This window comes from Coregonus clupeaformis, chromosome 17, assembly GCF_020615455.1.
Source record: "Coregonus clupeaformis isolate EN_2021a chromosome 17, ASM2061545v1, whole genome shotgun sequence".
NCBI lineage: Eukaryota > Metazoa > Chordata > Actinopteri > Salmoniformes > Salmonidae > Coregonus > Coregonus clupeaformis.
The window spans coordinates 13832772-13859127 of NC_059208.1; the positions used below are offsets into that span (position 1 = coordinate 13832772).

General features: G+C 48.6%; 1 protein-coding gene across 3 annotated transcripts; it reads right to left on the reverse strand.

Annotated features, from left to right (window-relative positions):
* Positions 1–1228: 1228 nt before the first annotated feature.
* LOC121542568 (double-strand-break repair protein rad21 homolog A-like) lies at positions 1229–19864 on the reverse strand. Of its 3 annotated transcripts, XM_045226090.1 has the most exons (15): positions 19721–19864; positions 18802–18991; positions 17976–18105; positions 17557–17656; positions 16997–17103; positions 15462–15656; positions 15136–15261; positions 14642–14767; positions 12826–13049; positions 12421–12571; positions 11115–11260; positions 10045–10065; positions 9853–10014; positions 2988–3068; positions 1229–2341 (listed from the first exon to the last, which is right to left on the reverse strand). In XM_045226090.1, exons 2-15 carry the CDS (start codon positions 18943–18945, stop codon positions 2150–2152), a joined length of 1905 nt encoding a protein of 634 aa, XP_045082025.1. In that variant the 5' UTR covers positions 18946–18991; positions 19721–19864; the 3' UTR covers positions 1229–2149. The 3 variants fall into 3 exon arrangements, with proteins under 3 accessions (XP_045082025.1, XP_045082024.1, XP_045082023.1); XM_045226089.1 differs by having other exon boundaries at positions 2988–3065; positions 9853–10065; XM_045226088.1 differs by having other exon boundaries at positions 9853–10065; positions 19721–19863.
* Positions 19865–26356: the final 6492 nt, after the last annotated feature.

The window sequence follows — 26356 nt, forward strand, 5'->3', positions numbered from 1 at the left end:
CAATTTTACACATGTTACCATAGGGCAGAGAAAATGTTGCAGTTTTAAAGTTTGCTGTAAATCTACACATTTGCCAGAGATTATTTTTCAATTTTATAACTAATTTCTTGTAATTCTACTAATTTTGCCATGGGGCGGAGAGAAAAATGTGCAGTTTTACAGCTAATTCTACATGCTTTGCCATAGGGTGGAGAGATATGTTTGTCGTTTTTAATATACTGTATCTGAGTGAGAGAGACTAAAAAAATTAATGGGGCCCACCCCTGCCGGTAATTCGACCATGATTACTACAAGTTTAGATAGCTGGCCGCTAGACTAATTTACCAATCGAATTTTTTTTTTGCTGACATGGGCTAATTGAGTGACTGACATAAGAGACACACTGCTGATGCACAACCACATTTCTAAATTGCACCTTGTGTATTCTACCTCTCAACAGGAAGTTGTCTTTAGAAATTGATCCGCTGGACCTACGACCCGCCAGTTGCCCATCCCTGCTCTAGCCAGACGGGGTTGCGTCCCACAATGTTCCAGGAGCACTGTTGCCTTAGGTCTGGGATTTCTGAGACTACTTGAGGAAGGTCTGATGCGCTTTTAGGCAAAGATGAAGTAACTGTGCTTTAGGTGTATTCAGTGAATGCAGTATATTCACATGACTGATTCTAAGAACGTAGCCCATTTCGACCCTCATACTTTGCTGCAACAATAACCTCAGGAGTGTGACCTGCTGTTGTATAACAAGGTATTCCAGAAAGCAGGATTATTAAAGGGATACTTTGAGATGTTGGCAAATGAAGCCGTTTATCTACTTCCCCAGTCAGATGAACTCGTGGACACCATTTTTATGTCTCAGACTGTGTCCAGTATGAAGGAAGCGTGCTAGCTGTTCCCATAGACTTCCAGTCAATGCTCTTAACGCTAGTTAGCAATTTCCTTCATACTGCACACAGAGACATAAACATGGTGTCCACGAGTTCATCTGACTCCGGGGAAGTAGATAAACGACCTCATTGCCAAAATCCTGAAGTATCCCTTTAAGTTAGCCACCTAACTTCGATTTACAGACACAACTTGTCGTCGAGACAATTATTTTCAGTCCACATTTCTCAAAAAAGATTAAATAATTTCAAGCAATGTTGGGCAGTTAGCTGGCAAACTCATTGATCAAGCGCCTGTTCCAGAAAGCAGGATGTTATTTCACCCGACTGAATGGCTCAGAGCTAGTGTGTAACCAAGTAATTAAAACACTTTTATTTCAAATTCTTTACAGAAGTATCACAACAGCTAGTTAACCATAGACTAAAAACATGGGATCATCAACTGTCTTTGAAACATGTACAAGCATCTAGTTACTTTATGCAACAACAAAAAAAAATAGCCGTAGAGGTACAAAATAAACGTGATGCACCATGAATAAATTGCCATTATTATTATTATACACCTAGAAAATACAATTCAATGATAGTCGCAATGTAGCCAATTTATCAACAGAAATAACCTATAAAACAAAAATGGTTTTCATGAAAACCAGGATTTTATGTCAAGTGCAATGAGGAAGAACTTGAGGTGAAGAGCACTTATTCAATTTCTCTCATGATATAAACAATACCTGCAAACAGCATGTATGTAGTAACATGAAAGTAAATGTTCTTTAAAATTTGGGGAATTCTTGATCGGAGACTAAAATTTGTGGTGTTATCTTTTGATGAATTGTACCATTACAGAACACTGGGAAATGTATTGTTACAAATAAACAAAAATAAAACTAGTGTGGTTGGAAAGCTTTTTAAAAAATGAAAAAGAACTTGACCGGAAATATAAATACACTGAATATATATGCATTCCTCACTTAAAAACAACAATACTGCATGATTCCGTTGTTGGTAGATACAGTACAATCCTTTTTAAAAGTTAGCATTCAGACGCCTCCCCCCAAAAACGGCAAAAAATAACAACAAAAAAAGGGCCAATAAAAACAAAACAGAAAAAAATTGTGAAAAAGCCATTTCCAATGAGCACGTCCCAAATGGCACCATATTCCCTATATAGCGCACTACATTTGACCAGAGCCCCTAGGGTCTCATAGGGCTCTGGTCAAAAGTAGTGCGCTATATAGAAACTAGGGTGCCATTTGGACCTCAAGCAGTGTCTAAACGAGGTGGAATCTTGGTCCGGCTGTGGCGATAATGTCACTGTAAGGCTCGGTCTGGTTGAGCTCAATAGCCTGCTGTTTCTTCAGCACCAGGAAACTGTAGAACTTGGCGGCTGCCTGCTTCTTGTTGTTGTCTCGGCACAGCTCCAACAGGCTCACCTGTTCGGCTCCCGTCTTGGCCATGACGCGCTGTACAGAGGAGAGAACAGAGAGAGGCACCTTACTGATCAATGGTCTGTTCAAATAGAAAGCAGACAGACCCAGGGGAAAGGGGGTCGTCCAAATAGAAAGCAGACTGACCCAGGGGGAAAGGGGGTCGTCCAAATAGAAAGCAGACTGACCCAGGGGGAAAGGGGGTCGTCCAAATAGAAAGCAGACTGACCCAGGGGGAAAGGGGGTCGTCCAAATAGAAAGCAGACTGACCCAGTGGGGAAAGGGGGTCGTCCAAATAGAAAGCAGACTGACCCAGGGGGAAAGGGGGGGTCGTCCAAATAGAAAGCAGACTGACCCAGGGGGAAAGGGGGTCGTCCAAATAGAAAGCAGACTGACCCAGGGGGAAAGGGGGTCGTCCAAATAGAAAGCAGACTGACCCAGGGGGAAAGGGGGTCGTCCAAATAAGAGATCATGGAATGACTGCTAAGGATGCTATGATATGAAGTGAGTCCGTCGCCACAGGACAACCAGATTAGGATGAAAACCCATTATCAGAATACTGCAACGGCCCCGTTTTCCATTGTAGCAATTTTCCGACCTGGCAATTTATTTGTGTAATATTCTGTACCTCTACTAATTTCAAACAGAACAGAATATTAGCATAGTTTGTTGTATAGTTTACCTGAAGGCCGTGCAGCATCTGCTGGGTCCTCTTGTTCCATCTCTTCTCCTCCTGGTCCTGGGTTGGATCACCTTCCTCCTCCTGCAGACAGAAACACACTCACTCTGAAAACATGCAGGAACCCAAGGTGACTGGACACAGTCCATCACAATCTCCAAAGGGTAGTATAGATGTGTAGTACCCACAAATGAGGTCCAATATGCAGGCAAGTTGAGGTGAAAACCCTCCCTGATACCTTGACACCCCTCCCCCTCCCCTATAAACCCTCCCCGATGATACCTTGACACCCCTCCCCCTCCCCTATAAACCCTCCCCGATGATACCTCGACACCACTCCCACTCCCCTATAAACCCTCCCCGATGATACCTCGACACCACTCCCACATAAACCCTCCCTGATGATACCTTGACACCACTCCCCCTCCCCTATAAACCCTCCCCGATGATACCTCGACACCACTCCCCCTCCCCTATAAACCCTCCCCTATGATACCTCGACACCACTCCCCCTCCCCTATAAACCCTCCCCGATGATACCTTGACACCCCTCCCCTCCCCTATAAACCCTCCCTGATGATACCTTGACACCACTCCCCCTCCCCTATAAACCCTCCCCGATGATACCTTGACACCCCTCCCTATAAACCCTCCCTGATGATACCTTGACACCACTCCCCCTCCCCTATAAACCCTCCCCGATGATACCTTGACACCACTCCCCCTCCCCTATAAACCCTCCCCTATGATACCTTGACACCACCCTCCCCCTACAAAACCTCCCCGATGATACCTTGACACCACTCCCCTCCCCTATAAACCCTCCCTGATGATACCTTGACACCCCTCCCCCTCCCCTATAAACCCTCCCCGATGATACCTTGACACCACTCCCCTCCCCTATAAACCCTCCCCGATGATACCTTGACACCACCCCCCTCCCCTATAAACCCTCCCTGATGATACCTCGACACCCCTCCCCTCCCCTATAAACCCTCCCCGATGATACCTTGACACCACTCCCCTCCCCTATAAACCCTCCCCGATGATACCTTGACACCCTCCCCTCCCCTATAAACCCTCCCTGATGATACCTTGACACCCCTCCCTCCCCTATAAACCCTCCCTGATGATACCTTGACACCACTCCCTCCCCGATGATACCTCGACACCACTCCCACTCCCCCTATAAACCCTCCCTGATGATACCTCGACACCACTCCCACTCCCCTATAAACCCTCCCTGATGATACCTTGACACCACTCCCTCCCCGATGATACCTCGACACCACTCCCACTCCCCTATAAACCCTCCCTGATGATACCTTGACACCCCTCCCCCCCCCTATAAACCCTCCCTGATGATACCTTGACACCACTCCCCTCCCCTATAAACCCTCCCTGATGATACCTTGACACCCCTCCCCTCCCCTATAAACCCTCCCTGATGATACCTCGACACCCCTCCCCTCCCCTATAAACCCTCCCTGATGATACCTCGACACCCCTCCCCTCCCCTATAAACCCTCCCTGATGATACCTTGACACCACTCCCCTCCCCTATAAACCCTCCCGATGATACCTTGACACCACTCCCCCTCCCCGATGATACCTCGACACCACTCCCCTCCCCTATAAACCCTCCCAGATGATACCTTGACACCACTCCCCTCCCCTATAAACCCTCCCCTGATGATACCTTGACACCACTCCCCTATAAACCCTCCCCGATGATACCTCGACACCACTCCCCTCCCCTATAAACCCTCCCCGATGATACCTTGACACCACTCCTCCCCTATAAACCCTCCCCGATGATACCTCAACACCACTCCCCCTCCCCTATAAACCCTCCCTGATGATACCTTGACACCACTCCCCCCCCCCGATGATACCTCGACACCACTCCCACTCCCCTATAAACCCTCCCCGATGATACCTTGACACCCCTCCCCCTCCCCTATAAACCCTCCCCGATGATACCTCGACACCACTCCCACTCCCCTATAAACCCTCCCCGATGATACCTCGACACCACTCCCACTCCCCTATAAACCCTCCCTGATGATACCTTGACACCACTCCCCCTCCCCTATAAACCCTCCCCGATGATACCTCGACACCACTCCCCTCCCCCTATAAACCCTCCCCCTATGATACCTCGACACCACTCCCCCTCCCCTATAAACCCTCCCCGATGATACCTTGACACCCCTCCCCTCCCCTATAAACCCTCCCTGATGATACCTTGACACCACTCCCCCTCCCCTATAAACCCTCCCCGATGATACCTTGACACCCCCTCCCCTATAAACCCTCCCTGATGATACCTTGACACCACTCCCCCCCCCTATAAACCCTCCCCCGATGATACCTTGACACCACTCCCCCCCCCCCTATAAACCCTCCCCCTATGATACCTTGACACCACTCCCCTCCCCTATAAACCCTCCCCGATGATACCTTGACACCACTCCCCCTCCCCTATAAACCCTCCCTGATGATACCTTGACACCCCCTCCCCCACCCCCTATAAACCCTCCCCGATGATACCTTGACACCACTCCCCCTCCCCTATAAACCCTCCCCTATGATACCTTGACACCACTCCCCCTCCCCTATAAACCCTCCCTGATGATACCTCGACACCCCTCCCCTCCCCTATAAACCCTCCCGATGATACCTTGACACCACTCCTCCCCTATAAACCCTCCCTGATGATACCTTGACACCCCTCCCTCCCCTATAAACCCTCCCTGATGATACCTTGACACCCCTCCCCTCCCCTATAAACCCTCCCTGATGATACCTTGACACCACTCCCCCTCCCCGATGATACCTCGACACCACTCCCACTCCCCTATAAACCCTCCCTGATGATACCTCGACACCACTCCCACTCCCCTATAAACCCTCCCTGATGATACCTTGACACCACTCCCCCTCCCCGATGATACCTCGACACCACTCCCACTCCCCTATAAACCCTCCCTGATGATACCTTGACACCCCCCCCTCCCCTATAAACCCTCCCTGATGATACCTTGACACCACTCCCCCTCCCCTATAAACCCTCCCTGATGATACCTTGACACCCATCCCCTCCCCTATAAACCCTCCCTGATGATACCTCGACACCCCCTCCCTCCCCCTATAAACCCTCCCTGATGATACCTCGACACCCCTCCCCTATAAACCCTCCCTGATGATACCTTGACACCACTCCCCTCCCCCTATAAACCCTCCCGATGATACTTTGACACCACTCCCTCCCCCGATGATACCTCGACACCACTCCCTCCCCTATAAACCCTCCCCGATGATACCTTGACACCACTCCCCCTCCCCTATAAACCCTCCCCGATGATACCTTGACACCACCCCCTCCCCTATAAACCCTCCCCGATGATACCTCAACACCACTCCCCCTCCCCTATAAACCCTCCCTGATGATACCTTGACACCACTCCCCCTCCCCGATGATACCTCGACACCACTCCCACTCCCCTATAAACCCTCCCCGATGATACCTTGACACCACTCCTCCCCTATAAACCATCCCTGATGATACCTCGACACCACTCCCCTCCTCCCCCTATAAACCCTCCCCGATGATACCTCAACACCACTCCCCCCCCTATAAACCCTCCCTGATGATACCTTGACACCACTCCCCTCCCGATGATACCTCGACACCACTCCCACTCCCCTATAAACCCTCCCCCGATGATACCTTGACACCACTCCTCCCCCTATAAACCATCCCTGATGATACCTCAACACCACTCCCCTATAAACCCTCCCCGATGATACCTCGACACCACTCCCACTCCCCTATAAACCCTCCCCGATGATACCTCGACACCACTCCCACTCCCCTATAAACCCTCCCGATGATACCTTGACACCACTCCCCCTCCCCGATGATACCTTGACACCCCTCCCCTATAAACCCTCCCTGATGATACCTTGACACCCCCTCCCCCCCCCTATAAACCCTCCCGATGATACCTCAACACCACTCCCCCTCCCCTTCCCTATAAACCCTCCGATGATACCTCAACACCACTCCCCCTCCCCTATAAACCCTCCCCGATGATACCTTGACACCCCCTCCCCTCCCCTATAAACCATCCCTGATGATACCTCGACACCACTCCCCTATAAACCCTCCCCGATGATACCTCGACACCACTCCCACTCCCCTATAAACCCTCCCCGATGATACCTCGACACCACTCCCACTCCCCTATAAACCCTCCCGATGATACCTTGACACCACTCCCCCTCCCCGATGATACCTTGACACCCCTCCCCTATAAACCCTCCCTGATGATACCTTGACACCCCTCCCCTCCCCTATAAACCCTCCCGATGATACCTTGACACCACTCCCTCCCCTATAAACCCTCCCCGATGATACCTCAACACCACTCCCCTCCCCTATAAACCCTCCCCCGATGATACCTTGACACCACTCCCTCCCCCTATAAACCCTCCCGATGATACCTCAACACCACTCCCCCTCCCCTATAAACCCTCCCGATGATACCTTGACACCACTCCCCTCCCCTATAAACCCTCCCGATGATACCTTGACACCCCCCCCCTCCCTATAAACCCTCCCTGATGATACCTTGACACCTCCCCTATAAACCCTCCCGATGATACCTTGACAACTCCCTATAAACCCTCCCCGATGATACCTTGACACCACTCCCCCTCCCCTATAAACCCTCCCCGATGATACCTTGACACCACTCCCCCCCCCATAAACCCTCCCGATGATATTGCCCTCCCCTATAAACCCTCCCGATGATACCTCGACACCACTCCCCTCCCCTATAAACCCTCCCTGATGATACCTTGACACCACTCCCCCTCCCCGATGATACCTCGACACCACTCCCACTCCCCTATAAACCCTCCCCGATGATACCTTGACACCACTCCCCTCCCCTATAAACCATCCCTGATGATACCTCGACACCACTCCCCCTCCCCTATAAACCCTCCCCGATGATACCTCAACACCACTCCCCCTCCCCTATAAACCCTCCCCGATGATACCTTGACACCACTCCCCTCCCCTATAAACCATCCCTGATGATACCTCGACACCACTCCCCTATAAACCCTCCCCGATGATACCTCGACACCACTCCCACTCCCCTATAAACCCTCCCCGATGATACCTCGACACCACTCCCACTCCCCTATAAACCCTCCCGATGATACCTTGACACCACTCCCCCCCGATGATACCTTGACACCCCTCCCCTATAAACCCTCCCTGATGATACCTTGACACCCCTCCCCTCCCCTATAAACCCTCCCGATGATACCTTGACACCACTCCCCCTCCCCTATAAACCCTCCCCGATACCTCAACACCACTCCCCCCCCCCTATAAACCCTCCCCGATGATACCTTGACACCACTCTCCTCCCCTATAAACCCTCCCCGATGATACCTTGACACCACTCTCCTCCCCTATAAACCCTCCCGATGATACCTTGACACCACTCCCCCTCCCCTATAAACCCTCCCCGATGATACCTCAACACCACTCCCCCTCCCCTATAAACCCTCCCCCGATGATACCTTGACACCACTCTCCTCCCCTATAAACCCTCCCCGATGATACCTTGACACCACTCCCCTCCCCTATAAACCCTCCCGATGATACCTTGACACCACTCCCCCTCCCCTATAAACCCTCCCCCGATGATACCTCAACACCACTCCCCCTCCCCTATAAACCCTCCCCGATGATACCTTGACACCACTCTCCTCCCCTATAAACCCTCCCCGATGATACCTTGACACCACTCTCCTCCCCTATAAACCCTCCCCGATGATACCTTGACACCACTCCCCTCCCCTATAAACCCTCCCGATGATACCTCGACACCACTCCCCTCCCCTATAAACCCTCCCCGATGATACCTCGACACCACTCCCCTCCCCGATGATACCTCGACACCACTCCCCCTCCCCTATAAACCCTCCCTGATGATACCTCGACACCACTCCCCTCCCCTATAAACCCTCCCCGATGATACCTCGACACCACTCCCCCTCCCCTATAAACCCTCCCCGATGATACCTCGACACCACTCCCCTCCCCGATGATACCTCGACACCACTCCCCCTCCCCTATAAACCCTCCCCGATGATACCTCGACACCACTCCCCTCCCCGATGATACCTCGACACCACTCCCCCTCCCCTATAAACCCTCCCTGATGATACCTCGACACCACTCCCCTCCCCTATAAACCCTCCCTGATGATACCTCGACACCACTCCCCTCCCCTATAAACCCTCCCGATGATACCTTGACACCACTCCCCTATAAACCCTCCCCGATGATACCTTGACACCACTCTCCTCCCCTATAAACCCTCCCCGATGATACCTTGACACCACTCCCCTCCCCTATAAACCCTCCCGATGATACCTCGACACCACTCCCCTCCCCTATAAACCCTCCCCGATGATACCTCGACACCACTCCCCTCCCGATGATACCTCGACACCACTCCCCCTCCCCTATAAACCCTCCCTGATGATACCTCGACACCACTCCCCTCCCCTATAAACCCTCCCCGATGATACCTCGACACCACTCCCTCCCCCCTATAAACCCTCCCCGATGATACCTCGACACCACTCCCCCCCCCGATGATACCTCGACACCACTCCCCTTCCCCTATAAACCCTCCCCGATGATACCTCGACACCACTCCCCTCCCCGATGATACCTCGACACCACTCCCCCTCCCCTATAAACCCTCCCTGATGATACCTCGACACCACTCCCCTCCCCTATAAACCCTCCCGATGATAACTTGACACCACTCACCTCCTCATCACTGTCGTCCTTGTCCTTCTTCTCCTTGTCCAGCAGGTCCAGTTCAGGCACCAGCTGTGTGAGGTTGAGGCTCTCCTCTGGGGGCAGGTCTACCTGGGCCATGGAGAGGACTGACTGATCAGCCTGAGCCAACGAGAGGACTGAGTGATCAGCCTGAGCCAACGAGAGGACTGAGTGATCAGCCTGAGGCTCCTGGGCTCCCATCTAATGGACGGGACGAGACAAGAGGGTTAGACACACATACAACTTGGTCAAAGGTGGACAAAACATTAACAATTTCATTGCTGGTTGTTGAATACGTTTATATACCCTGCTGTTATTATTGGGTTTTCCATGTAGCAGACGCTCTGATCCAGAGACTTAAACTACAGTAGGGAAGACAACTGGTCACAGGAGATGGACAAAACAATGAATGATTCCATTGCTGGTTGTTCCATGTCCATTTTGATAGTGTTTTTACTGGGAGAGCTCGTGTCATTAAGACTTCCAAATGTACTATATTCATCACACATGGCAAATCAACCGTAACAGCCGTAGAGAACAGGCTGATATCCCAATCAACCGTAACGGCCGTAGAGAACAGGCTGATATCCCAATCAACCGTAACAGCCGTAGTTGATATCCCAATCAACCGTAACAGCCGTAGTTGATATCCCAATCAACTGTAACAGCCGTAGAGAACAGGCTGATATCCCAATCAACGGTAACAGCCGTAGAGAACAGGCTGATATCCCAATCAACGGTAACAGCCGTAGAGAACAGGCTGATATCCCAATCAACCGTAACAGCCGTAGAGAACAGGCTGATATCCCAATCAACCGTAACAGCCGTAGAGAACAGGCTGATATCCCAATCAACCGTAACAGCCGTAGAGAACAGGCTGATATCCCAATCAACCGTAGAGAACAGGCTGATATCCCAATCAACCGTAACAGCCGTAGAGAACAGGCTGATATCCCAATCAACCGTAACAGCCGTAGAGAACAGGCTGATATCCCAATCAACCGTAACAGCCGTAGAGAATAGGCTGATATCCCAATCAACCGTAACAGCCGTAGAGAACAGGCTGATATCCCAATCAACCGTAGAGAACAGGCTGATATCCCAATCAACCGTAACAGCCGTAGAGAACAGGCTGATATCCCAATCAACCGTAACAGCCGTAGAGAACAGGCTGATATCCCAATCAACCGTAACAGCTGTAGAGAACAGGCTGATATCCCAGTCTCCGGAATGAAAGCAGTCGTACTCACAGGCAGGCCAGCCTCCTTGTCGTGGGCCTTGTGTTTGACTCCGTGTGGGGTGGATGGTGGTGGCATGACAGACTCATCCAGGGTGGTCCTACTGCCCTCCATGGCCGAGGCTTGCAGCATGCTGGGCTCCTCCATGATGGTCTGGTCTGAGGGGGGAGGAGAGAGAGAGACACACAGGGTTAGTTTGATAATGACAGAGGAATAACAAGATAATGGATATTACTCAGTTGTTTTCAATTCCTCGCGTTCTCTCTCCTTGCCTCTATCTCAGAACGTATTGAAGGAGGGTCCGATGGGAGGGCATGAGGTAATCGAGGAGGAGCCATTGAGAAATAGATGGATGTTTTGGGAACGACATGTATCATATGAATAACTGTATGGTGGACATGTGGGGTGAAACACTGAGGGGTGAGACGGGGAGAAAGCCCTCTCTCTCTAGGGTTAGTATGTGCGTGGTGAGACGGGGAGAAAGCCCTCTCTCTCTAGGGTTAGTATGTGAGGGGTGAGACGGGGAGAAAGCCCTCTCTCTCGGGTTAGTATGTGAGGGGTGAGACGGGGAGAAAGCCCTCTCTCTCTAGGGTTAGTATGTGAGGGGTGAGACGGGGAGAAAGCCCTCTCTCTCTAGGGTTAGTATGTGAGGGGTGAGACGGGGAGAAAGCCCTCTCTCTCGGGTTAGTATGTGAGGGGTGAGACGGGGAGAAAGCCCTCTCTCTCGGGTTAGTATGTGAGGGGTGAGACGGGGAGAAAGCCCTCTCTCTCTAGGGTTAGTATGTGAGGGGTGAGACGGGGAGAAAGCCCTCTCTAGGGTTAGTATGTGAGGGGTGAGACGGGGAGAAAGCCCTCTCTCTCTAGGGTTAGTATGTGAGGGGTGAGACGGGGAGAAAGCCCTCTCTCTCGGGTTAGTATGTGAGGGGTGAGACGGGGAGAAAGCCCTCTCTCTCTAGGGTTAGTATGTGAGGGGTGAGACGGGGAGAAAGCCCTCTCTCTCTAGGGTTAGTATGTGAGGGGTGAGACGGGGAGAAAGCCTTCTCTCTAGGGTTAGTATGTGAGGGGCGAGACGGGGAGAAAGCCCTCTCTCTCTAGGGTTAGTATGTGAGGGGTGAGACGGGGAGAAAGCCTTCTCTCTCTAGGGTTAGTATGTGAGGGGTGAGACGGGGAGAAAGCCTTCTCTCTCTAGGGTTAGTATGTGAGGGGTGAGACGGGGAGAAAGCCCTCTCTCTAGGGTTAGTATGTGAGGGGTGAGACGGGGAGAAAGCCTTCTCTCTCTAGGGTTAGTATGTGCGTGGTGAGAGTGAAGGTAACTTACCGATAACGTCCCTGCCAGACAGAGCCTCCTCTCTGGGAACCTCAGGGTTCTCCAGGTCCTTGAGGAACTCATCCAGGCTGTCCGCCTCACCTCCCTTCCTCCTCTTCCTCATCTCATCCGGCACCAGAGGGGTCAGGCAGCGCGTGAACATCTGACAACACAGGACGTACATTTCATTCAATTCCATAAACTTCGATCATCCCAGAGGGGCAGTTATTGAGACCTCTGTAACACGATCCCTAGCTCCAGATCAAAGGGTAAAGCTTATTCAGAAGTCAAGACTCATCTATACCTAGTGAGATACAGTAAAAAAAAAGGAAAATGGTTTCATTCATCTTAATTTCAGTAGCTAAAATCGTCAAAGGCCGTTGGTTCTGAGTGTGTGTTGATGTCTGTCGCTCTCACCTTCAGCAGCTTGCGGTTCCAGAGAGGCTGTGCGGGGAGAGAGAACAGTTTTTCCACTCCTCCCGTCTCTTTCCACATCATCAGCTTCTTGGTGGGAGGGGCCAGGTCCAGCGTGGTCACGATGTCAGAGTAGTCGCTGAGCTGGGCGCGGATCGACTTGCTGTCCAGCTCTTTCAGGTTGTCAACAATCAGCTTCCTCTTCCGCTTCGCCTTGGTCTCTTTCACTAGCCAGAAGTGTGGATGTCATTTCCTTTCACTAGCCAGAAGTGTGGATGTCATTTCCTTTCACTAGCCAGAAGTGTGGATGTCATTTCCTTTCACTAGCCAGAAGTGTGGATGTCATTTCCTTTCACTAGCCAGAAGTGTGGATGTCATTTCCTTTCACTAGCCAGAAGTGTGGATGTCATTTCCTTTCACTAGCCAGAAGTGTGGATGTCATTTCCTTTCACTAGCCAGAAGTGTGGATGTCATTTCCTTTCACTAGCCAGAAGTGTGGATGTCATTTCCTTTCACTAGCCAGAAGTGTGGATGTCATTTCCTTTCACTAGCCAGAAGTGTGGATGTCATTTCCTTTCACTAGCCAGAAGTGTGGATGTCATTTTCTTTCACTAGACAGAAGTGTGGATGTCATTTTCCCCACTCATGACCGACAATCACTATTTCTTTCACCATTTGATTTCTTTCGCCACAGACCGAGAAGGTTGATAGGTTAGCTGAAACAACAGCAGAATAAATAAGAGGATTCTTTGCCAGCAGTGTGCAGGGGTACATGTCCGTTATCATATGCTAACAGCCATTCATAGAAAAAGGCTATTCTTCACAAAGCTCGGGTTCCTGTGGTGTCAATGTTCAACAATTTCATCAGCTTTGCATTTCATTCCAGAGACAACTTAAGTTATTCTCTTAGTTCCAAACATGCTGAGACAAAAAGTATCCCCCCGCTTTCTGATTTTCAAAATGTTTGATACTGAACGTTATCTTCAACCAAAAACGAATATATTAGATAAAGGGAACCTGTGGAGGAGTGTGATGGATTCAGGGGATGCTTTGCTGCCTCAGGACCTGGACGACTTGCCTTAATAGAAGGAACCATGAATTCTGCTCTGTATCAGAGAATTCTACAGGAGAATGTCAGACCATCCGTCTGTGAGCTGAAGCTGAAGCGCAGCTGGGTCATGCAGCAAGACAATGATCCAAAACACACAATCAAGTCTACATGAAAAATGGTTAAAAAGCAACAAATTTGAAGTTTTGGAATGTCAAAGTCCAGACCTAATCGCAATTGAGATGTTGTGGCAGGACTTGAAAATGAGCAGTTAATGCTTGAAAACCCACAAATGTTGCTGAGTTGAAGCAGTTCTGCATGGAAGAGTGGGCCAAAATTCCTCCACAGTGAAGTGAGAGACAGATCAACAACTACAGGAAGCGTTTGGTTGCAGTCATCACAGCTAAAGGTGGCATAACCAGTTATTGAGTGTAAGGGGGAAATTACTTTTTCACACAGGGGAATTGGGTGTTGCATAACTTTGTTAATAAAATAAGTATATATTTATTTTGTTATTTGAAAAACTCAGGTTCCCTTTATCTATTACTAGGTTTTGGTTGAAGATCTGATAACATTCAGAATTTTAAAAAAAAATATACAAACATAGAGAAAATCAGAAAGGGGGCGAATACTTTTTCACAGCCCCCCTGTATCTCTAGCAGATTTCGATTTTTAACAGTCAACGAAAGAGAAGCGCTCACCAGACAAGCTGAAGAAAAGTGCTTTTGGTTGCGTTTCTACAGTATTGTGATAACGAGCGGCGCTGCTCACCGGTGATGTCGATGGGCTCCAGGGCAAAGGCCTCCTCCTCATTGTGAACCAGGGTGGTCTGTTCGGTCTGGTCCTGCATGGCCGGCAGGGGCTCCACTGGGCCGGAGTCAGGACTGTCTGGACCGGCTGTGGGACAACGTCACAAGACATCTTTAATACGTACAGTAGGAGTGACGATGACACCAGTGATTATCTTCTAGCTAGTTTTTAAAATGGTGTCGTGGTTTATCATTAATAAAAACACACAAGCTTGTGATCAGGGTAGTGTTCAGTAGGGAGAAAACGTTTTGAAACAGGGACGTACTACCTGAACTTGTCAAATAAGAACACATATGTTTGTTTTCTGCTGGAAAACGTATTGCTACGGTGTGCCCCAGTGAACAACACACTGATTATTATCCCATTCTTTCCGGCTCCTTGAAAGTACATCTCTAGAGAGAGAGAGAGAGATCAACAGATGTAAATGAGGAAGTTGGTCTAGGTAAAGAACGTACGTGACTGTAGGTTGTCAAAGTCGTCCTCATCATCTCCATGGTCAGGGGGTGCCATCACGCTCTCTGTGATGGCTGGAGGGTCGTCAAAGATACCACCTCCATCCTCCTGGGACAGCAGTTTATCCACTGGACAAACAAGAGAAACACGGTTCAGGCTCCGCGACAAAACATTTTGGGGTGGGATGATAAACATTGGACTGCCGTCATCCCATTAGTCTGACTTTAGAATAGTACTGTATTAGTCTTTCACACAAACACAAAGCTTTAGAGCACAGAGACGGTCAACACTATGGGGCGGTTTCCCAGCATCCCCACCCACCACCTACCCAGCATCCCTCCTTCGTTGTTCTCCATGGTGTCTCCAAAGTCATCGTACTCTAGGTGGTTGGACTTGTCCGGCAGGTGAGCAGGCCCAGGCTCCGCCTCCAGCAGAAGATTAGAGGCTGTCGCTCCATGGATGATGTCCTCCTCAAAGCCTCCCTCTACCCTCATCATCTCACGGTCATCCATGCCAAAGTCAGCTGGGCGGGAGGGACACAGAGGGTTGTTAAGATGGGAGGGAGGGACACAGAGGGTTGTTAAGATGGGAGGGAGGGAGGGACACAGAGGGTTGTTAAGATGGGAGGGAGGGAGGGACACAGAGGGTTGTTAAGATGGGAGGGAGGGAGGGACACAGAGGGTTGTTAAGATGGGAGGGAGGGAGGGACACAGAGGGTTGTTAAGATGGGAGGGAGGGAGGGACACAGAGGGTTGTTAAGATGGGAGGGAGGGAGGGACACAGAGGGTTGTTAAGATGGGAGGGAGGGAGGGACACAGAGGGTTGTTAAGATGGGAGGGAGGGAGGGACACAGAGGGTTGTTAAGATGGGAGGGAGGGAGGGACACAGAGGGTTGTTAAGATGGGAGGGAGGGAGGGACACAGAGGGTTGTTAAGATGGGAGGGAGGGAGGGACACAGAGGGTTGTTAAGATGGGAGGGAGGGAGGGACACAGAGGGTTGTTAAGATGGGAGGGAGGGAGGGACACAGAGGGTTGTTAAGATGGGAGGGAGGGAGGGACACAGAGGGTTGTTAAGATGGGAGGGAGGGAGGGACACAGAGGGTTGTTAAGATGGGAGGGAGGGAAGGACACAGAGGGTTGTTAAGATGGGAGGGACACAGAGGGTTGTTAGATGGGATGGAAATGGAAAGAGATGTGGTAATGTGATGCAAGGTCATATTTATGACAATATGTCTGCATCTAAGTAATCTAGCTAGAATTATGAGAATATGTCTCCAGCTAAGTAATCTAGTTAGCATTCCCCAAATGTATGACAGATTCAGATCTGCATTCACAACAGAGTTAGTTTTTACAGGGGAAATACAATATTCTGTATTATGAACTTGCTGTTGCTGTAGCATACACAGTGCTAATCCATAACCCAGTTAAAGAGATTCTCTGGTATTTTGTATACTTTTCAGCCAGTAGTTCTGAAAGTAGCACTCACAAGCCAAAAGCGATCCCCCCACAAATGTGCAGATCTGTGCACCACGTCATTGCTCTCTCTCTGCTGTGTCCACTGAGCTCATTGGCTAGAACTCAAATTGCAAGGGGGCTCGCCCACGTGGGGGGGAAATGTAGGGAAAATGTGGCACGGTACAGTTTTTTCCTTTTCTTTTAACAGTCGCTTTCAAACTAGGGATTTCACAGCTAATTGAGGTATGAGTAATTCTGCTCATATATTATGCATGTATAAACTACACATTGACACATCCAGTCCAAAGCGGGAGGTTTAAAAAATAATATATATATACACTTTCTTGGTCGCCAAAGTACCGGAGCATGTCTAACAAAACACAGTAATATTGACTGACAGCTCCTTACCAAAGTCATTGTCCTGCATGAGGCTGAGGTTCCCCACCTCCTCTCTCATAGTGATCTCCTCCACTCTGCTCTGGTTCAGGGTGAACTGCTGGGCTACATCTATGTCACTGTGGAAACAGAGGTGGTGTTAGTGTTTAAATTCAGTTCATTATAGCTGCATACCACTGTTCCTTATGCCAGGCAGCCGAGTAGAATCTGTATTTGGTTGAAAGGGATGGGGTCTCCTAAACGAGGAGAATACTGGTTTGTATAGTCATTAGCTGCCTGTTACAATAGCAACAGTTATCTTCCTGGGAGGGAACTTCCTCCAACAGTTACCTTCCTGGGAGGGAACTTCATCCAACAGTTCTCTTCCTGGGAGGGAACTTCCTCCAACAGTTCTCTTCCTGGGAGGGAACTTCATCCAACAGTTCTCTTCCTGGGAGGGAACTTCATCCAACAGTTCTCTTCCTGGGAGGGAACTTCCTCCAACAGTTCTCTTCCTGGGAGGGCTGTGTAAGGTTGTACTGGGAGGGAAAGTCCTCCATAGACAATATATATTATCTTTATCTAGGACTTACTCAAGGTCAGGTAAGGGTTGGTCAAAGTCATGGAAGTCCTCAGGTAGGGTGATAGCGTTGTAGGCCGCCTCTCTGTTCTCCTCAGGTAAATCCACCACACCTGGAGGACACCCAGACAGAGTGGTGAGCAAATACATCAACAATTAGTAAGGCTGGGATCACACACACACACACACACTGTGGTCCTCTGTAGCTCAATTGGTAGAGCACGGCGCTTGTAACGCCAGGGTAGTGGGTTCAATCTCCGGGACCACCCATACGTAAAAATGTATGCACACATGACTGTAAGTCGCTTTGGATAAAAGCGCCTGCTAAAATGGCATATTACTGGACCTGCTTTTCAATGGCGCGCTCAGCCGCTCACACTCCTGATCTCTTCCAAGTCTATTCCTAGTCCCATAAGACCCCGAGCTACATACCTGGTCTGAAAGCCATCTTGATCTTGATGAAGGCTTCGTTACAGTCAGCCAGGAGGTACTTGGCCTTCCTGTTGTAGATCCTCACCACGCCCAGCAGGAGGTGACCCGAGGTCCTCAGCGCCATCTTCACCTGCGGGGAGACAGAACCACGGGTGTATTCAGTGTGGTTGAAATAGAATTAATAGATACTATATGATTCCCTATTCTATCTGACAGAATCATTTCCGGTCTACAAAATATACTTTCCAATTGTACGTTCCGTAAACATTGTGCCCTCCTGAACAGGACCCATGGATCACATCAGGGGAGAGACTTCATTAGGTAACATTACATCATCAGCTGTTGAACAGTCGACCACAAGCTTCATCCAGTGGCTGCTGTCACTAGCAAGGTAACACGATGCATGCAGTCTAAGTCAATCGGCCTGGTTCTAATCTGGTTACAGCATTAGACCCTTGTTGACTTCTTCCACTCGTAGATCTGAAACTATTGGATTGGTCTAAGCAGGAACTCCATAAGATCTACAATGGCCAATGTGATGTCTAATGAACGGCCAAGGGATGAGACTGACTTCTCAAGACTGGACATTATAAGTGGGGACATTTTGATTGAGATTCAACAGAGACACACATTTACATTTTAGTCATTTAGCAGACGCTCTTATCCAGAGCGACTTACAGTTAGTGAGTGCATACATTTTTCATACTGCCCCCCCCGTGGGAAACGAACCCACAACCCTGGCGTTGCAAACGCCATGCTCTACCAACTGAGTTACACGGGGCCTCATGACATGAATCATGATATCTGTTAGCCAGATTTCCCTTACCTTGGGGCAGATGATGCTCTCCACGCTGCTCTCCAGGTTGCATTCAAACACATGAGCCTTGGTCAGCTTCTTGTCCCAGTGGGCCGCTAGCCAGATCTTGGCCAGAGGCCCACGTTTGGACAGCACGAAGTGGGCGTAGAACATTGCCCCGGTTGGTTGCTAGCTCTTGAATAACCGGGGGTAAGAGCACCTGGAAGAGAGAAAGCAGTATATAAAGCTATAAGATAGCATGTGAAATATACACTTTTTCAAATGTGTAGGTAGATAAGCTATTGGGAAGAAAATTCGCCATGCAAAATAAGACGGTAGTTGTAACGTTAGCTAATATCAACAAATGAAGTGTGTAGCTTTGAATTGGAGAGCAGACTTGACTTTTTGGATGATTGGAGACCAATACATCAGAAATCTCCGCATTGCAATCTAATAAATGGCTTAGTTAGCTAATTACTGTACTGGTTGAAATTAGATGATTCATATAGTTAGTAGCTCATGTTCAAGTACTGGTGGACTTGCGAACTAAACGTTGTCCGAGAAATCAACCACTTGGGGCTTTGATTAAACAAGGCTAGGCTAGCTTGCTAACATGTTAGCTCACATTAGCTGTTTAGTTAGCAAGAGAGCTAGTTAGCTAGCTTGAAATCCTAGCTACAATTTTGGAAAATATATCAACGTAAACGAAATAAGAAGAGAAGCATGATGATACGTAATCCTAATGTATCATAAACGGGAATGCATCATTTCACGCTAACAGCTATTGTAGCTAACTAGCGACTGTGCAAAACTGCAAATACTTTTTTTTTCCCGCTAGCGGTTAGCAAGTAGGAGGGCCCCGGCACAGAAAGCATCGGCCTGCACGCTAATTTCCCACCACAAAACTCACAAATCAATTTTTAAATAAAGTATTATATATTTAACTTACCGATTTTACCCCCCCTTTCAAAATAAATATCAATGATTATGCAACTCCTCCCAGCGATTCTCTTCCTGTTGTACTCATGAAAAGAGTCAAGATGGCGCCAGTAGCCTTCCTCCCGCTCAGTGTCCTTTTAAAATCAGCAGGACGTTCACAGACAGAACATTACAAAGGGAGGAGTCTGTTCGTGTTGACAGCCAGCTGCAAATGGCAATGCATATGCGTTGACCAATGATAGCGGGCGAGATGTTGTTTAAATTCGATTATTGCAATTGAAAATATGTAATCTGATTAATACAAGTGTGTGTGTGTGTTGCTCAGTTGGTAGAGCATGGCGCTTGCAACGCCAGGTTGTGGGTTCGATTCCCACGGTGGGCCAGTCCGAAAATAATAATAATTATGCACTCACTAACTGTAAGTCGCTCTGGATAAGAGCGTCTGCTAAATGACTAAAACATTTTTTTTTTATGTAAATGTAGGAAAATGTATGCACTAACTACTGTAAATTGCTCTGGATAACTGACTAAAATGTATGTGTGTGAAAGATAGAGAAGGGTGAGATGCTTTGCTCCAGAGACACACTTTAAAATGTGCTATGGCCCCTGACGTGAACGGGCAATAGTCAAATCAAATACATTTTTATTTGTCACATGCTCCTAATACAACAGGTATACCGTGAAATGCTTATGTACAAGCCCTTCCCCAACAATGCAGAATTAAAATGTAAAAACGTTAAGCTAAAAAGGTAATAGTAACACAATAATAAAAATAACAATAATGAGGCTATATACAAGGAGGACCGAGTCACTGTGCAGGGGTACGAGGTAGTGATGAGGCTATATACAAGGAGGACCGAGTCACTGTGCAGGGGTACGAGGTAGTGATGAGGCTATATACAAGTAGTACCAGGACCGAGTCACTGTGCAGGGGTACGAGGTAGTGATGAGGCTATATACAAGGAGGACCGAGTCACTGTGCAGGGGTACGAGGTAGTGATGAGGCTATATACAAGGAGGACCGAGTCACTGTGCAGGGGTACGAGGTAGTGATGAGGCTATATACAAGGAGGACCCGAGTCACTGTGCAGGGGTATGAGGTAGTGATGAGGCTATATACAAGGAGGACCGAGTCACTGTGCAGGGGTACGAGGTAGTGATGAGGCTATATACAAGGAGGACCGAGTCACTGTGCAGGGGTACGAGGTAGTGATGAGGCTATATACAAGGAGGACCGAGTCACTGTGCAGGGAGTACGAGGTAGTGATGAGGCTATATACAAGGAGGACCGAGTCACTGTGCAGGGGTACGAGGTAGTGATGAGGCTATATACAAGGGAGGACCGAGTCACTGTGCAGGGGTACGAGGTAGTGATGAGGCTATATACAAGGAGGACCGAGTCACTGTGCAGGGGTACGAGGTAGTGATGAGGCTATATACAAGGAGGACCGAGTCACTGTGCAGGGGTACGAGGTAGTGATGAGGCTATATACAAGGAGGACCGAGTCACTGTGCAGGGGTACGAGGTAGTGATGAGGCTATATACAAGGAGGACCGAGTCACTGTGCAGGGGTACGAGGTAGTGATGAGGCTATATACAAGGAGGACCGAGTCACTGTGCAGGGGTACGAGGTAGTGATGAGGCTATATACAAGGAGGATCGAGTCACTGTGCAGGGGTACGAGGTAGTGATGAGGCTATATACAAGTAGTACCAGGACCGAGTCACTGTGCAGGGGTACGAGGTAGTGATGAGGCTATATACAAGGAGGACCGAGTCACTGTGAAGGGGTACGAGGTAGTGATGAGGCTATATACAAGGAGGACCCGAGTCACTGTGCAGGGGGTACGAGGTAGTGATGAGGCTATATACAAGGAGGACCGAGTCACTGTGCAGGGGTACGAGGTAGTGATGAGGCTATATACAAGTAGTACCAGGACCGAGTCACTGTGCAGGGGTACGAGGTAGTAATGAGGCTATATACAAGGAGGACCGAGTCACTGTGCAGGGGTACGAGGTAGTGATGAGGCTATATACAAGTAGTACCAGGACCGAGTCACTGTGCAGGGGTACGAGGTAGTGATGAGGCTATATACAAGGAGGACCGAGTCACTGTGCAGGGGGTACGAGGTAGTGATGAGGCTATATACAAGGAGGACCGAGTCACTGTGCAGGGGTACGAGGTAGTGATGAGGCTATATACAAGGAGGACCGAGTCACTGTGCAGGGGTACGAGGTAGTGATGAGGCTATATACAAGGAGGACCGAGTCACTGTGCAGGGATACGAGGTAGTGATGAGGCTATATACAAGTAGTACCAGGACCGAGTCACTGTGCAGGGGTACGAGGTAGTGATGAGGCTATATACAAGGAGGACCGAGTCACTGTGCAGGGGTACGAGGTAGTGATGAGGCTATATACAAGGAGGATCGAGTCACTGTGCAGGGGTACGAGGTAGTGATGAGGCTATATACAAGGAGGATCGAGTCACTGTGCAGGGGTACGAGGTAGTGATGAGACTATATACAAGGAGGACCGAGTCACTGTGCAGGGGTACGAGGTAGTAATGAGACTATATACAAGTAGTACCAGGATCGAATCACTGTGCAGGGGTACGAGGTAATTGAGGTAAGATGAACAACTAGCTACAGTGAGGGAAAAAAGTATTTGATCCCCTGCTGATTTTGTACGTTTGCCCACTGACAAAGAAATTATCAGTCTATATTTTTAATGGTAGGTTTATTTGAACAGTGAGAGACAGAATAACAACAACAAAAATCCAGAAAAACGCATGTCAAAAATGTTATAAATTGATTTGCATTTTAATGAGGGAAATAAGTATTTGACCCCCTCTCAATCAGAAAGATTTCTGGCTCCCAGGTGTCTTTTATACAGGTAATGAGCTGAGATTAGGAGCACACTCTTAAAGGGAGTGCTGCTAATCTCAGTTTGTTACCTGTATAAAAGACACCTGTCCACAGAAGCAATCAATCAATCAGATTCCAAACTCTCCACCATGGCCAAAACCAAAGAGCTCTCCAAGGATGTCAGGGACAAGATTGTAGACCTACACAAGGCTGGAATGGGCTACAAGACCATTGCCAAGGAGCTTGGTGAGAAGGTGACAACAGTTGGTGCGATTATTCGCAAATGGAAGAAACACAAAATAACTGTCAATCTCCCTCGGCCTGGGGCTCCATGCAAGATCTCACCTCATGGAGTTGCAATGATCATGAGAACGGTGATGAATCAGCCCAGAACTACACGGGAGGATCTTGTCAATGATCTCAAGGCAGCTGGGACCATAGTCACCAAGAAAACAATTGGTAACACACTACGCCGTGAAGGACTGAAATCCTGCAGCGCCCGCAAGGTCCCCCTGCTCAAGAAAGCACATATACAGGCCAGTCTGAAGTTTGCCAATGAACATCTGAATGATTCAGAGGAGAACTGGGTGAAAGTGTTGTGGTCAGATGAGACCAAAATTGAGCTCTTTGGCATCGCTGTGTTTGGAGGAGGAGGAATGCTGCCTATGACCCCAAGAACACCATCCCCACCGTCAAACATGGAGGTGGAAACATTATGCTTTGGGGGTGTTTTTCTGCTAAGGTGACAGGACAACTTCACCGCATCAAAGGGACGATGGACGGGGCCATGTACCGTAAATCTTGGGTGAGAACCTCCTTCCCTCAGCCAGGGCATTGAAAATGGGTTGTGGATGGGTATTCTAGCATGACAATGACCCAAAACACACGGCCAAGGCAACAAAGGAGTGGCTCAAGAAGAAGCACATTAAGGTCCTGGAGTGGCCTAGCCAGTCTCCAGACCTTAATCTCATAGAAAATCTGTGGAGGGAGCTGAAGGTTCGAGTTGCCAAACGTCAGCCTCGAAACCTTAATGACTTGGAGAAGATCTGCAAAGAGGAGTGGGACAAAATCCCTCCTGAGATGTGTGAAAACCTAGTGGCCAACTACAAGAAACGTCTGACCTATGTGATTGCCAACAAGGGTTTTGCCACCAAGTACTAAGTAATGTTTTGCAGAGGGGTCAAATACTTATTTCCCTCATTAAAATGCAAATGCAATTTATAACATTTTTGACATGCGTTTTTCTGGATTTTGTGTTGTTATTCTGTCTCTCACTGTTCAAATAAACCTACCATTAAACTTATAGACTGATCATTTCTTTGTCAGTGGGCAAACTTACAAAATCAGCAGGGGATCAACAACCTCTCCCTCAACGTGACCAAGACAAAGGAGATGATTGTGGACTACAGAAAAAAAAAGAGGACTGAGCACACCCCCATTCTCATCGACAGGGCTGTAGTGGAACAGGTTGAGAGCGTCAAGTTCCTTGGTGTCCACATCACCAACGAACTATCATGGTCCAAACACACCAAGACAGTCGTGAAGAGGGCACGACAAAGCCTATTCCCCCTTAGGAGACTGAAAAGATTTGGCATGGGTCCTCAGATCCTCAAAAAATTCTACAGCTGCACCATCGAGAGCATCCTGACTGGTTGCATCACCACCTGGTATGGCAACTGCTCGGCCTCCAACCGCAAGGCACTACAGAGGGTAGTGCGTACGGCCCAGTACATCACTGGGGCCAAGCTTCCTGCCATCCAGAACCTCTATACCAGGCGGTGTCAGAGGAAGGCCCTCAAATTTGTCAAAGACTCCAGCCACCCTAGTCATAGACTGTTCTCTCTGCTACCGCACGGCAAGACTTCTCAACAGCTTCTACCCCCAAGCCATAAGACTCCTGAACAGCTAATCATGGCTACCCAAACTATTTGCACTGCCCCCCCACCCCCACCCCCCACCCCATCTTTTTACGCTGCTGCTACTCTGTTAATTATTTATGCATAGTCACTTTAACTCTACCCACATGTACATATTACCTCAACTAGCCGGTGCCCCCGCACATTGGATCTGCACCGGTACCCCCCTGTATATATAGCCTCCCTACTGTTATTTTATTTTACTTCTGCTCTTTTTTTCTCAACACTTTTTTGTTGTTCTTTTATTTTAAATTTTTTATTGAAAAATAAATGCATTGTTGGTTAAGGGCTGTAAGTAAGCATTTCACTGTAATGTCTACACCTGTTGTATTCGGCGCATGTGGCCAATAAAATTTGATTTGATTTGAAATACTTTTTTCCCCTCATGGTAGGTGTAAAAGTGACTAGGCAATCAGGATAGATAACGAACAGACTAGCAGCAGCTTGTGAGAGTGTCGATGTGTGTGTGTGAGCGTATGTAGTGTGTGTGTGTGTGTTTGTTGGAGTGTCAGTGTAGTACAGTGGGGAAAAAAAGTATTTAGTCAGCCCCCAATTGTGCAAGTTCTCCCACTTAAAAAGATGAGAGAGGCCTGTAATTTTCATCATAGGTACACGTCAACTATGACAGACAAAATGAAAAAAAAAAAATCCAGAAAATCACATTGTAGGATTTTTCATGAATTTATTTGCAAATTATGGTGGAAAATAAGTATTTGGTCACCTACAAACAAGCAAGATTTCTGGCTCTCACAGACCTGTAACAACTTCTTTAAGAGGCTCCTCTGTCCTCCACTCGTTACCTGTATTAATGGCACCTGTTTGAACTTGTTATCAGTATAAAAGACACCTGTCCACAACCTCAAACAGTCACACTCCAAACTCCACTATGGCCAAGACCAAAGAGCTGTCAAAGGACACCAGAAACAAAATTGTAGACCTGCACCAGGCTGGGAAGACTGAATCTGCAATAGGTAAGCAGCTTGGTTTGAAGAAATCAACTGTGGGAGCAATTATTAGGAAATGGAAGACATACAAGACCACTGATAATCTCCCTCGATCTGGGGCTCCACGCAAGATCTCACCCCGTGGGGTCAAAATGATCACAAGAACGGTGAGCAAAAATCCCAGAACCACACAGTGGGATCTAGTGAATGACCTGCTGAGAGCTGGGACCAAAGTAACAAAGCCTACCATCAGTAACACACTACGCCGCCAGGGACTCAAATCCTGCAGTGCCAGACGTGTCCCCCTGCTTAAGCCAGTACATGTCCAGGCCCGTCTGAAGTTTGCTAGAGTGCATTTGGATGATCCAGAAGAGGATTGGGAGAATGTCAATATGGTCAGATGAAACCAAAATATAACTTTTTGGTAAAAACTCAACTCGTCGTGTTTGGAGGACAAAGAATGCTGAGTTGCATCCAAAGAACACCATACCTACTGTGAAGCATGGGGGTGGAAACATCATGCTTTGGGGCTGTTTTTCTGCAAAGGGACCAGGACGACTGATCCGTGTAAAGGAAAGAATGAATGGGGCCATGTATCGTGAGATTTTGAGTGAAAATCTCCTTCCATCAGCAAGGGCATTGAAGATGAAACGTGGCTGGGTCTTTCAGCATGACAATGATCCCAAACACACCGCCCGGGCAACGAGGAGTGGCTTCGTAAGAAGCATTTCAAGGTCCTGGAGTGGCCTAGCCAGTCTCCAGATCTCAACCCCATAGAAAATCTTTGGAGGGAGTTGAAAGTCCGTGTTGCCCAGCGACAGCCCCAAAACATCACTGCTTTAGAGGAGATCTGCATGGAGGAATGGGCCAAAATACCAGCAACAGTGTGTGAAAACGTTGTGAAGACTTACAGAAAACG